Source organism: Austrofundulus limnaeus, unplaced genomic scaffold, assembly GCF_001266775.1.
Source record: "Austrofundulus limnaeus strain Quisiro unplaced genomic scaffold, Austrofundulus_limnaeus-1.0 Scaffold980, whole genome shotgun sequence".
Taxonomy (NCBI): domain Eukaryota; kingdom Metazoa; phylum Chordata; class Actinopteri; order Cyprinodontiformes; family Rivulidae; genus Austrofundulus; species Austrofundulus limnaeus.
In genome coordinates, this window is record NW_013953382.1 from 62636 (window position 1) to 75777 (window position 13142).

General features: G+C 39.9%; 1 protein-coding gene across 1 annotated transcript in view; it reads left to right on the forward strand.

Annotated features, from left to right (window-relative positions):
* The window catches only part of LOC106533599 (mitochondrial intermediate peptidase), a 32528-nt gene that overhangs the window by 2514 nt on the left and 16872 nt on the right, over window positions 1-13142 (forward strand). The window contains exons 5-16 of the mRNA XM_014029963.1: window positions 705-768; window positions 1366-1548; window positions 1838-1994; window positions 2142-2190; window positions 3151-3211; window positions 3367-3419; window positions 5717-5870; window positions 5964-6041; window positions 6340-6547; window positions 7287-7396; window positions 8025-8099; window positions 9625-9741. Coding sequence (XP_013885417.1) covers window positions 705-768; window positions 1366-1548; window positions 1838-1994; window positions 2142-2190; window positions 3151-3211; window positions 3367-3419; window positions 5717-5870; window positions 5964-6041; window positions 6340-6547; window positions 7287-7396; window positions 8025-8099; window positions 9625-9741 — 1309 coding nt within the window. The remainder of the gene's footprint in view (window positions 1-704; window positions 769-1365; window positions 1549-1837; window positions 1995-2141; window positions 2191-3150; window positions 3212-3366; window positions 3420-5716; window positions 5871-5963; window positions 6042-6339; window positions 6548-7286; window positions 7397-8024; window positions 8100-9624; window positions 9742-13142) is intronic.

Below are 13142 nucleotides of genomic sequence, written 5' to 3' on the forward strand. Positions count from 1 at the left end.
TTCTTTCTTTCTTTCTTTCTTTCTTTCTTTCTTTCTTTCTTTCTTTCTTTCTTTCTTTCTTTCTTTCTTTCTTTCTTTCTTTCTTTCTTTTATTCTTCTGCTCTTTACATTTTACCTCCAGCTGGCAGACTTGTATACATTAAAGAGGTCTTAAGTTGTCTTTTTGTAGATCTTTCTTTCTTGAATATTGACCACTTTTTCATCTCCTCTTCTTGTCCAGTTCTTTTAGCAGCTTTTAATTTATAAAGAGAGGAAGTGATAGAAGAAGCCTGACTGATGTAGTTCTTCAGTTTTGGCTACAGTGATGATTTAAAAATGRCGAATCACACTAACAAAAATGTCTGAGCTCTGAGTCCACACTGCTGAGGACAGATTAAAACAATCCGCAAAGAAAACTAAAAACATTGTATCTATTTTGATTGTTTTAATAAAAAAAAGGTCTTTTATAAGGACGTTATAGAAGTTTATACAAAATATAAGGGAAACAGAAACAAACATCGACAGAAAATAAGTGAAAAATTTAAAAAGTACAAAAGATTGACCCTGGTTACTCAAAAAATGACAAAAAATGTGGCTGGTTGGATGAGAAATGTGAATAAACGAGCAGCTCTTTACAGTACTGTAGAAGAATTTTAGACTATTGCATAAGACACATTTCCAAACATGTATTATAATGTTTAGATGTTGTGTGCTTGTTTTCTCAGGCGAGTGGCCGAGTTGTTCATGTTTGACTTTGAGATCAGTGGGATTCATCTGGATGACAAACTGGTGAGTTATTAAAACGTAAGGAGAAAATAATTTTCAAGACAACTCCTTTAAAGGGCCTGTGACTTGCTTATCCTTCAACTACAAAAAGTCAAAGAAAACGTATTTATATTTAAGAAAGTTAGCATAATACACATGATTTTACCCATTTTGTCTCATAACTGGCATATTTTTTCTTGAATTTGGCTCAGAAAAGTGAAACAGGAAATGACATCAAAGGGGAACTCTTTAGGAAAGAAACTGGTCTTTATTGAAACAATCTTATTTAAACTTTTCATCTCTCTGATAGTGACTCAAAATAATCTAAAAAACATCAGATTCTTCTCTAATTATTGTATCATTGCTCTGTTTACATGCAGATATTTCTCTTTGACATCACTTCCTGTTTCTTCACATGCAAATATCTCAACAGCTGTTCATTTCAACGGCGTGAAATTTGTTTTGCAGTATGTTATCAGTGTTCTATTTCCAAAAACACATTCACATTTATTACAAAAAAATAATGTCCCAGGCACTTTAACAATCTCTGCCTTTTTCTTTTTTTTTTTTTTTTTCTTGCTGTGTAGAAATGTATTTATGCGTTCCCTTGTTCCCCTGCAGAGGAAAGAAGCTGTCGACCTTCACGTGAAGCTGCTGGATCTGAACAACGAGTTTCTGATCGGCTCTCACATGCCGAACAGAATCGCAAAGTCCGTCATTCCTGAACACCTACGGGTGCACTTTGCAAACGAGGGGAGCTTCATTCAAGTTGGGGGGTTACACGCAGATTCCCCGGATGATCTGGTATGTCACAACTGAAGCATTTCACCTGTTGTCCAGCAGGTGGTGCCATTGCCACTCAGATCCTAAGTGTGTTTTTTTTTTAAGGCTGGTTTTGAGTAAATTAATTTAGAAATACTCTATAAGAGTTTTCATCCACAGTGAGAGTATAAATAGTTTGTTGGAACATATTTACTCTAGGAAGAAATCAAACTGTTATTTAGGAATAATTGCAGCTGCTGATCCTATTTTTCCAGCGTTGTTTATGTGGTGACTTTAAAATAAGTTTAGCTCTCCTCGTCCCACCACGCAGCTTCGAGAGATTGCCTACAGGATTTACCTCTACCCTAACGCAGACCTGATGGAGTGTCTAGAGRAGGTGCTGAAATGCAGATACAAACTGGCCACACTGGTGGGCTACGAGTCGTACGCACACAGAGCTCTAAAGGGAACCATGGCCAAAACCCCAGGTGGATTGTTAAACTTTTCTTATGTAATATCCTCTGCGACTGTTTGAAAAGAATTAAGTCTTGGCTCAGCCGTCCAGGTTGCAGAGCTGTGCTTTCTTTAAAGTCTTAAAATGTTTAAGCTTTTTTTATCCTTCTGACCTTCAACAGAAACGGTGATGAGCTTCCTGCAGTTGTTAACAGACAAGCTGTCAGACAGGTATGGTCCTCTTTAAGTGATTATTAAAGACTTTAAAGGCATCCTTTGAAGCTGGAAACTTGATGAATAATTAATATGTTACATGTTGTGGAAAGTTCAACATCTTCAGTTTGGAGAAGCAATTCTCTTCTGACCACACGAACGAGCTAAAGGCTAATCTGAGTCGAGACCCAGTTGGACATTTACCACCTTACAGTCCTGAAAATCTCACAGAGGTGTATTCAGATGCTACTTTATGAACCAGGGGCRTCCAAATCTGRTCCTCGAGGGCCGCTATCCTGCAGGCTTTAGRTGTTTCTCTGCTCCARCACTGCTGATTTGAATGAGTGGGTGAAACAGGCTTCTGCAGAACTTGAAGAGGTGATTCAGTCACTGATGCAGGTGTGTTGGAGCAGAGAAACAAGTAAAACATGCAGGATGGCGTCCCTCGAGAACCATTTTTGGACACCCCTGTTTTAAAGTAGATGGATAATAATTGTTCATTATCTTTCTGCAAAAGCCCACTTTTAAAGATCTGAACTGTCCCTTTAATGTATGCCTTTACAGCTAATACCATAATGAGCTGTTTATTAAAAAACTAGACATTTGCAGATCAGAATATAGAGATTTAATAGATTAGTTTTTATCAGTATGATTCACATTTCGAAAGCCTCGGGCGTTTTGTGTTCCCGTTTCATGCAACTGTATCCTTTGTGTGGTGGATTACTCAAACGGTCCAGAAATATGCGTGTCAGGTGGACCAGGAGAGTCTAAATTACCCACAGGAATGATYGTGAGCTTGTTAGCCTGGCAGCCAGTCCAGGGTGTTTCCCTGCCTTCAGCCAAATGCATGCTGGGATAGGTTCTGGCCCCTGTTGACCCYGAGCAGAAAGAGGCGCGCACAGCCAGGAATTAATGCCTCTAGTCAGTTTACTCCTAACGTGCTGTTCTTTTTTTCTTCTTCTTCCTTTTATCTCTCAGAACAGCAAAAGATTTTCAGATGATGAGAGACATGAAGAAAAAACTCAACCCTCGTAACTCTGTGAGTTTTCTTCACATCTTGTAGTCTTGTATTACAATCCAGTGTGTTTTTATTTGTGTTAAACTGACGCTATAATTCAGTTTGTTTCGTGTGAATTGCTTTGATTCTGTCRTATTTTAAAAGGTGAAAAATGTGAATAATCACTGTGTTGATAGGAGCTCATGCCCTGGGATCATCCATTCCTCAGCGGTGTGTTGCGWGCTGAAAGGTGAGAGTTGTGTTTTCCTAAAACTTGTTTTTCCAGCCTGCTGTTGTTTAATAAAGACATGTTGATCTGTTGTTTTGTTTCCYCGATGGGTCTATGATTGTATTCCCATGTTGTTCAGTGCAAACAGTTTCTTCCTCAGGTGTCTCTTGTGACAAAAGGTGTTACAGGAGAAGCATGGGAGCAGTTTCACTGTCCACTCCTGTTTAAGATCAGTTATGGTTTGTTCTATTGAAAGTTAGTTATCAGTTTATATGTTTTTAAATGCACGTGGTGCAATTTTATCGAGGTTAAAGCTGATTAAGATCAGAATGTAACACACCTGAAGAGATGTTTTTGGATTTATTGATCAGTGCAGGGTGAGGGGCTCCATCATCTGGGTGCAGGGGTCTGCAACCTGCGGCTCTAAAGCCACATGTGGCTCTTTGAAAATGTGACCAAACATAACAGAAAATACTGTATATATATATTGTTTTGTTTTTTACTCACAACAGGAATCCATATGCAAATATGTGATTAATACTGATACATAAAATAAGACATGTTAGCTCATGCTAGCCTGTTGTTTACTTAAATAATCCAACTTCTTTCTATGATCTTTCTCTCAAATCCATCAGAATTACCTTTTAAAGAATTTGAAGACTACATAATAAGAATTAGGAAAAAGATATGTCGGAATAGTTAAGTTTTACTAGTTTTTATGAAATTCGATATAAACTATGTACAGTATTTTCCTTGTTTACATGAATATGTTCTTTTCATTTGTCCTGATGTGCAAAATAATAATACATAATAAAATTCACAATAAATTTTTTTAGTTTTATAATGTCACCTCCACTGGCCATAAAAGTTCCTGAAAAGGCCCACGACCCACTAGTTGATAATCATAGTTGTAGCTTGTTTTGCAGCTCTGAACACATTTTATTAGTGAGCCAAGTAGCTGAAATGGCTGTTTTGATCATAAAGGTTGCAGACCCCTGATCTGGGGGGAGCTGCTGCTCCTTCACATCCTCAGTGTCAGTTGAGGTGGTTCAAGCATCTGATTAAGATTTGTCCTAGATGCTTTCATTTGGAGATTATCCAGGCACGTCCTACTGGAAAGACACCCAGGGGTGGACCCAGACCTTGCTCTGGGAACGCCTCGGTGGAGAGGAAGTTGTGGATAAAAGAGGAAAGGTCACGYCACCAGTTTGTCAGGATTAATCAGACTTTTTTTTTCCTCCTGGTCCTTTTTTCAAATGGGTAAAACAAAAACTAATCAATAATTATCAATGTGGACTGATATGAAACACTTATATCGTGATACGTTTTGAGTCTCAGTTGTTTTTTTCCTGCACTTGTTGCCTCTGTGACTGCAGATGAACGCTCAAAGATGGAGACTTCAGCAGCAGTCTGTTATTAATCACTAATAATACACAGATGTTGTGTTTAAGCTTGGTCTCCATTTTGGTTTGTGGTCTTTATCTAAAACGTCTTTCAAGTAGCTTGAGTGGTTCTATTTTAAACGATGGATGGATGGATGGATGGATGGATGGTTGGATGGATGGTTGGATGGATGATGGATGGATGGTTGGATGGATGGATGGATGGTTGGATGGATGGATCTCATAGCTCTGAGAATCATTAGTTGATTGTATGATTTTATTTCTCTCTCTGTGGAAGGTATGTTGACCACAAACACAGTTCTTTAGTGCTTGAAYTGAAAGTTGCCTGTAAATGTCTTCATCTCATTTGATAGAAAAATAGAAATGTAAATGACAAAGCTAATCACTGTAAATTAGCGTTGGGCAATATTGGCAAAAAAAATTTAATCACGATTTAATTGTGGTATTTAGCCGACAACGAGTCCCTGGACACCCTTATGTCCTAGTCACATGACCAATTTAGTGGGAAAGATTTGCTCGCCATAAAAATCTGTTCCAAATTGTGTCAAAATGACAGATTTCAGGCTATACATCAAATTTTAAATTGTGTGGATAGATAAATAAATTACAGAACCTTTTATTTAATATTCGTCATATTTGAAGCAGAGAGGAGCAACAAGCAGACTGACCAGAGAAATCTCCAGTCTGCCTGCCTGCTGGCATTAATCGTATTAATCATCAAGTGCCAAAAAAATAATGCTTGTTTTTCTGTCAGTTAATTGCACACGATACGATCATGCCCAACCCTAATGCAAATTACTTGGCCTTAATACTAGAAGCTAGCGGCTTAGCAAGAATTCTATAAAATAGTCCTTTTTAGGAGGAAAAAGATTTAGATTAATAGTAAAATTGTCAATCGTCTTGTGCTCCTTCCAGGTACAACATCGACCCCAGTTTGTACAGTCCCTACTTGTCTCTGGGMGCATGCATGGAGGGTTTGAACAACCTTTTCTCTCAGCTGTACGGCGTCTCCCTCATGTCCGAGCACCCCGGATCTGGAGAAGTGTGGAGCGAAGACGTCCGCAAACTGGTGAGTGAAGTCCTGAGCCCAAGAGTAAATTTATCATTGGTGTCAAGTACCGCTTTTATTCCTTGTTTTAAACCAAAATGTTTGTGTGTGAAGGCTGTGGTGCACGAGACAGAGGGACGGTTGGGCTACATCTACTGTGACTTTTTCCACCGGAGAGATAAACCTCATCAGGTACAGGCAAAACTCTCACTCTGCATGTTGTTGGTTTTGTTTTTTGCATAGCAATTTAATTACTTTTTCACAAAATACAATAATTCACAAGATATAAATTCATGAAACCACACTACAACTGGAACGTGTTGGTCAGTAAATGCACATTTAAAACATTTCTTTGTGTCTGAGTAAATACATTATGAAATGTGATTATTTTTAGGTAAATACGGTAACTATGCAGAAAGTTTGTGTTCTTCAAAGTTCGATTCGCGTCTGTTTTAAATCTCTCCGCCTCCTCGTACGACCTCCCTCCCAGGACTGTCACTTCACCATYCGTGGCGGTCGCTGGTCCCAGGAGACGGGTCAGTACCAGCTGCCGGTCGTGGTGCTGATGCTCAGCCTGCCCCACCCCACAGAGAGCGCCCCCACCCTGCTCACCCCGTGCATGATGGAGAACCTCTTCCATGAGATGGGCCACGCCATGCACTCCATGCTGGGACGCACTCACTACCAGCACGTGACAGGTTGAAACACACACACACACACACACACACACACACACACACACACACACACACACACACACACTGTTCACAAAACTGAAACGTTTTGGTCTACTTTGGAAAGTAGGACAGGATTTAGTGAAGTAACAAACCAACAGTTGGTAATGAGATTCTTATTTGACATTTTATAAGTTTTTTTTTTTCTGTAAATGATGGCTGTGTTGTCCCAAATGTCACCTGCTAGAATGACATAGTTTGATGCAGAGCTGAAGGTTTTTAGTTACAGAGTGCTGACTTTAAAATGGAAGGTAAATCCGATCGAGCGTGAGCCCCGAGGAAAGGTTTAGATCGTTAAAACTTCAGTTTCGTGTGTCAGAAGAAATAGTTGAAGGCCCAGTAATTTAAGATCCTTAATGGATTTTAGCCTAATATCATTTACCTGGAGACTGGTTCTGTAGTGAACACCAGGTTTACTCTGAAAAGCTTCTGAAATAAAAGTTATAAAAACTGAAATATTACAAGAAACTTAATTGTTTCTTCCCTCAGCTTTTTTTTTTATTTATTTCTATCTGATGTTACCAAACTTTGTTTTAATCCTAAAATCTCAAAACAGCATGTTTTGTGCTCTTTTCTGTATTTTTTTTCCTTTAAAAGCATCAAGTTTAGCGTGAATAGCAAAGCAAATCTTCTCTGCCTCAACTCTCAAAGCAAGGATGAAGTCAGACACATTTTGTTTGAAGTTCTGTTGTTGTTCTTTTAGGAACCAGATGTGCGACCGATTTTGCTGAAGTCCCCTCCATCCTCATGGAGTACTTCGCCACAGACTACAGAGTCGTCAGCCAGTTCGCACGTCACTATGAAAGCGGACAGGTACACTCACACACTCGGGGTGACTGGAGCCTCTTTCATAAGACAGGTCTGTAAAATCGTCGTACAGACCGGTGCAGCTTTAAGCTCCCTCTGGTTATTCATAAATTCACAGGAGAAGGAGGCCAGGTCCTGCTCACATGTACACATTCAGAAATTAACCCAGCAGTGCAGAACCAAGAGGCGTGGAGAAGATCGCTACATATTTATTGTGTGCCGGGCGTTTGCCTTGTACCAACTAAATAAACTTACTTTAGTGACCCTGTGGTTCAATGTTTTTAAAACTAACTGTAAAGTTGCTGTTTTGTGTCATCTCTGATATTCCCTCAGTAATAAATCTGTTTGTTGATTAACCCTGCGGTCGCTCACTGATCAGCTCATCATTTTCCGAGCCACAACCACGGGTTGCTTTTTCACAAGCCGGTCTGTCGGGTTCAAGCCCAGCTCTGATACTACCTGGCTTGGGGGCTCGTTTTACTCGCCTTTCTGCCTTTGTGTTTTTTTCTGAATGCTCGGAAGAGGACAGAAAACACATCAGTCCTTGACTGAACTGTCTTATGAATGAGGCTTAGAAGAGCTGCATTTGGTGTTTTAGGTGGTTTAATAACAGATGTGCTCTTTGTGTCGTCAGCCTCTGCCTGAGAGTATGGTGGCTCGCCTGTGTGAGTCCAAAAAGGTGTGTGGAGCAGCAGACACCCAGCAACAGGTAAAACCTTTACAAATATAATTATTCAATACTTTTGGATAATCCGTCCGTTTTCTTCCCCTTATCCGGGGTCGGGTCGTGGGGGCAGCGGCCTAAGCAGAGACACCCAGACTTCCCTCTCCCCAGCCACTTGGGTCAGCTCATCTGGGGGAATCCCAAGGTGTTCCCAGGCCAGCTGAGAAACATAGTCCCTCCAGCGTGTCCTGGGTCTTCCTCTTGGCCTCCTCCCAGTGGGACATGCCCGGAACACCTCACCAGGGAACCGTCCAGGAGGCATCCTAACCAGATGAACCACCTCAACTGGCTTCTCTCGACGTGGAGGAGCAGCGGCTCTACTCTGAGTCCCTCCCGGATGACCGAGCTTCTCACCCTATCTCTAAGGGAGAGCCCAGACACCCTGCAAAGGAAACATTTCGGCCACTTGTATTAGGGTTGGGCATAATCGTATCATGTGCAATTAATCGTCAGAAAAATATTAATCGATTACTTTTTGGCACTTGACGATCAATACGATTAATGCCACCAGGCAGACTGACTGGAGATTTTCCCGGTCAGTCTGCTTGTTGCTCCTCTCCGCTTCAAATATGATGAACATTAAAAATAAAGTTCTGTAATTTATTTATCTATAAACACAATTTAAAATATGATGTATAGACTGAAATCTGTAATTTTCACACAATTTGGAACAATTTTTTTACAAATAGCAAATCTTTCCCACTAAATGGGTCATGTGACTAGGACATAAGGGTGTCCAGGGACTCCAGGGGATTAATCATCAAATTAATCGTTATCGGCTAAATACCACAATTAATGGTGATTAATTTTTTTGCCAATGTTGCCCAACCCTAACTTGTATCTGCGATTTCGTTCTTTCGGTCACTACCAAAGCTCGTGAGGGTAGGAACGTAGACCGACCGGTAAATCGAGAGCTTCACCACGACAGACTGGTACAGCGCCCGCATGTCTGGAGACGCAGCACCAATCCACCTGTCGATCTCCTGCTTCATTCTTCCTTCATTCATTAAGAAGGCCCCCCCAGATACTTAAACTCCTCCACTTCGGTCAGGACCTCTTCCTGACCCGGAGACAATCGGGGAAAAATCTTTTGGATAATCACGGTTGCTAAATAATCATCTGATTTCTGAACTGACTAATGTATTTTGTACTGTAAAATCATTTAATGTCATTCATCTAAAACAAGTAGAGAATTTCTGAAGAATTTTTGAAGATCCTGCCCAAAATCCATTATAAACTTTATAACTTAAAGTGGACGTATCAAATCCACTTTTTTAGTAGTTAAATACATTTATTTGTGTACTTTGAGTCTCTAGGAGTGCAGAAAAGTTGAATTTAGTCTCTCCACTTCCTGAGTAGGTGCGAAGTATCTTGTTTAGATTTAAAGAGACAGCCTTAAAACGAGTTGATCTGAGACACACCTATATATGTATGTGTATGTGTGTGTGTATATATATAAGTCCTTTTACATTTGAACATGTTTAAATCCCTGTTGTTGTTTTTTTCTTAGATTTTCTATGCAGTCTTGGACCAGATTTACCATGGCAGACCTCAGAACCGCTCCACCACAGATATCCTGAAGGARATGCAGGAGAAATTCTACGGCTTGCCTTACACGCCCAACACGGTACATCTCCTGCTCCATCAGCTGATGGCAGTAGCTGCGTTTCCATTGACCATGAAAATGTGCAAATTAGAATTATGAAAATAAATTTGCTCACTGGAAACACGTCAGGATGAGGGGGTTTTCCGGCCGTATCAAAATTGGTGTGTTTTGCAAAACTGCAATGGAAACACTTTTTTTTGCATCATGGGAGTCACATGATCAACAACCGGATGTTTCTACTGGTGAAAAAGACAACAAAGAAGAAGATAAAAGGAAATAGAAGTAGTAGTAAAATCACTGAAGTTGTAAAAGAAAGTAGTAAACTCACTGACTACAATTTCCCAAAAACACAACATACGTAGCCGCTCCCAAGTAGGGGCTTGTCGCTCGAAAGCCTCGATAAGATGCCGACGTCTCCTCTGATGGCTGATGATGAGCTCTAGGGTTGTGGTCGCACTTATGCTAGTGTTTACATCCATTGCTGCCATGTTTGCAATGACTTATCGCGAGAACAAACATATTCACGCGTGACTTTATTAGCATTTTTTTACTTAATGGAAACACCTCAATTGCGAAACAGTTTTTTTTTTTACATTAACATTATTGACAAAGTTTTGCGCACATTTGCAATGGAAATGCAGTTTGTCACTTTTTTTTTTTTTGAAACAAACATTTGTTTTTTTTAGATCAGTTGTCGTCTCAATGTTTGATGAGAAGTTTGAGTTTTTGGTTCCCCAAAGGTTTTTCCCCTCAACACTCTTTCTTAAACTTTCTTCTCACTTTCTCTTTTTTCCGCTCATCTTTCCTTTCTCTTCTTTCCGTCTCGTTTATATATCTTTCATTCAGGCACAGCAGCATTTAAAGGATTAAAGCTCTTTTTGAAGCCCTGCTAAAATAACAAAGGGAAGAAAGGCTGTTTCTATGATCTCTCCTATGGGAGGTATTTCATACTCTTCCTACCAGCCCGTTAGTGGAAAAAAGGGAGTTTTATTTCCTTCACTTTTGCAGCTGTGGGTGAAAGGAAGGAAGCCAGGAGGCAAAATGGAATCAGACACACGGTCATAATTCAGCCAGAAATGGATCCTTCGCGCAGCGTTCACTCGGAGCTGTAATTACGTGGCGTGCCATCAGAAATTGCGATTACAGGCGAGCTGTATACTCCTGTTTTCCTCCCACTCGCCTGTTTGGTCCTCGCTTTGTAGTTCCTCCTCAGAGGTTGTGGTAWATGTTATTTAGTTTCATACTGGTGTAGTCATTTCTCATCAAATGTTCCAGCCAAATACTGGATCATCTCTCCAACAGCAAAAAAAAAAAAATAATAATCTGTTTCTCTCTGGGTGTTTTTGTGGAAAGACAGCTGAGGGAAAAGTTTCCCCAGTAAAAGGAATATTTGAGTGGTTAATAGATTATAGAGAGGCRCAGATTATAAACATTAGGGTGACTTTGACGTGTGTGGTTTATAGATCAGGGCCGTGTATATCAGCTGTGAATAACACAAACCACATGCTCAACCTGAAGAGGAAGTTTGAGGAGAGAAAGGCAGAAGTTTTGTTGACATTTCAGATGTTTCTTTCATGTAATTTCGCATTTTACGTCCTTTTTTCCCCCAAAAATCATAATGGCGTGTTTAAGAGTTTTATTATACAACAGCTCATGTTGCTGCACATTCCCCTATAAAACAGCATGAAAAGCTTCACTTAAGTTCAGTTTGGATCAAGCAAAAATATCCTTTTATCTCACATAAAAGAGAAAACACGGCGAAAAACCCCAGTTAGCAGCAGTTACTTCATTTCTTTTGAATGTTAGGATCAAAAGGGCTGACATGTGACCTACATGCACTCCTTTAGAAAAGCTGGCACTAATCATTTAATTTCAAAGCCTTTATAAGCTAAAGACAATTTACCACTAAAAAGTTATTATAATGAAAACATGAAACCTGGTTAATGCTGTTTAAAGACCTGAAACATATTGTTCAAGCTTATGTTCATTTATTAACATATTTGTCCAACATTAAATGTTGTAAACAGGCCTCTGCCCTCTGTGACCCACACAGTCGGAGCTGCGCAGCAAAAACTGGTCTAAGTTTCTCTAGCCTGCGGTTCTGATTTTCCTCAGGAGTGCTTTTCACTCTTATTAAAGTCTCTGCAGCCCAGAAGAGTCGTGTCAACTCCACACTCGGGAGCCTGAGCAGTTTTCAGGCTGTTGGATGAGACCACAGAGAGGACGAGCGGCCAACACTTTAAACCGTCCACCATCTGCTTCACTTTGTCTTCCACGTTATAATTTTTATTAACTACACACAAATATGTCTGCTTAATGTGGATATGAGCTGGTGTTCAGCTCGCTGGCTGTGTTGGTCTGTCAGCAAATCCAATATCATCCATCACTGACGGGCTGACGTTTATCCTGGTTGTGTTGCACTGATTTTAGCCTTCAAACTGATTTATTTACATTTAATTTGACATTTTATTATTATTGACTCACGATGAGGGACTGTTTATGTTTTCTTAAAGATTTTCAGATTACTAGTATGTTATTATAGCACAATATATATTTTCTGTCAGTTGTAACTGAGTTATGGCCGTTAATGTTTTTGTCACAATTAGTGTGCTTATTGTTTGCATGGACACATTTTACACTACATTAGGGCTATTCATCTAAATTGCTCCGGGGRCCACAGTTACTGCAGGTCAACAGCTGAGGGGCCRRACATCCAGCAAATAAAGTTATTATGTAAATAAACCAAGTATTACAAAGATCTGTTACCTTTGAAATAGTTTATTTTGCTGCATTTWATCATGAATACAACATAMAGAACCCAATAAAAGTAGTCATAATTCAATAATATCAAAAACAAAAAKAACACATTATGCCTCCTGTTTGACACAAATATTATTTTGACATCTCTGACTTGCCAAATTTTTTAACCAATTTTATTTTCACTTTCATAGTTCCGTCTTCAATTGCTTGTAGTTTTAACTGTCTTGAGTGTGATGCATAGAAATGGTTTTTACCAGCTTCTATCTAAGATACTGATGTTTCTGCAGATACCAAACATGTCTATGTTTAACTAAAAGAACTTAGAGTAATTAAAGTAGAAAACTGGGGGTTTGGGCTTAAGAGATGAATGAACCAATTGGCGGGCCGAGCTTTGGTCACTCGTGGGCCGGATTTGGCCTGCGGGCCGCCAGTTGAATAGCCCTGCGCTACACTATACATGTGAGGACTATTTGTCATTGCGTGGACATTTCGTGGTCCACATAGGAAAACCGCAGTTGTGGGTCATGGTTAGGTTTAAGGCAGGTGTCAGCGCTAGACTGTAGAAATTAGTGGAAGTCAATGCAAGTTCCCACAAACAGAAATACGTGTGTGTGTGTGTGTGTGTGTGTGTGTGTGTGTGTGTGTGTGTGTGTGTGTGTGTG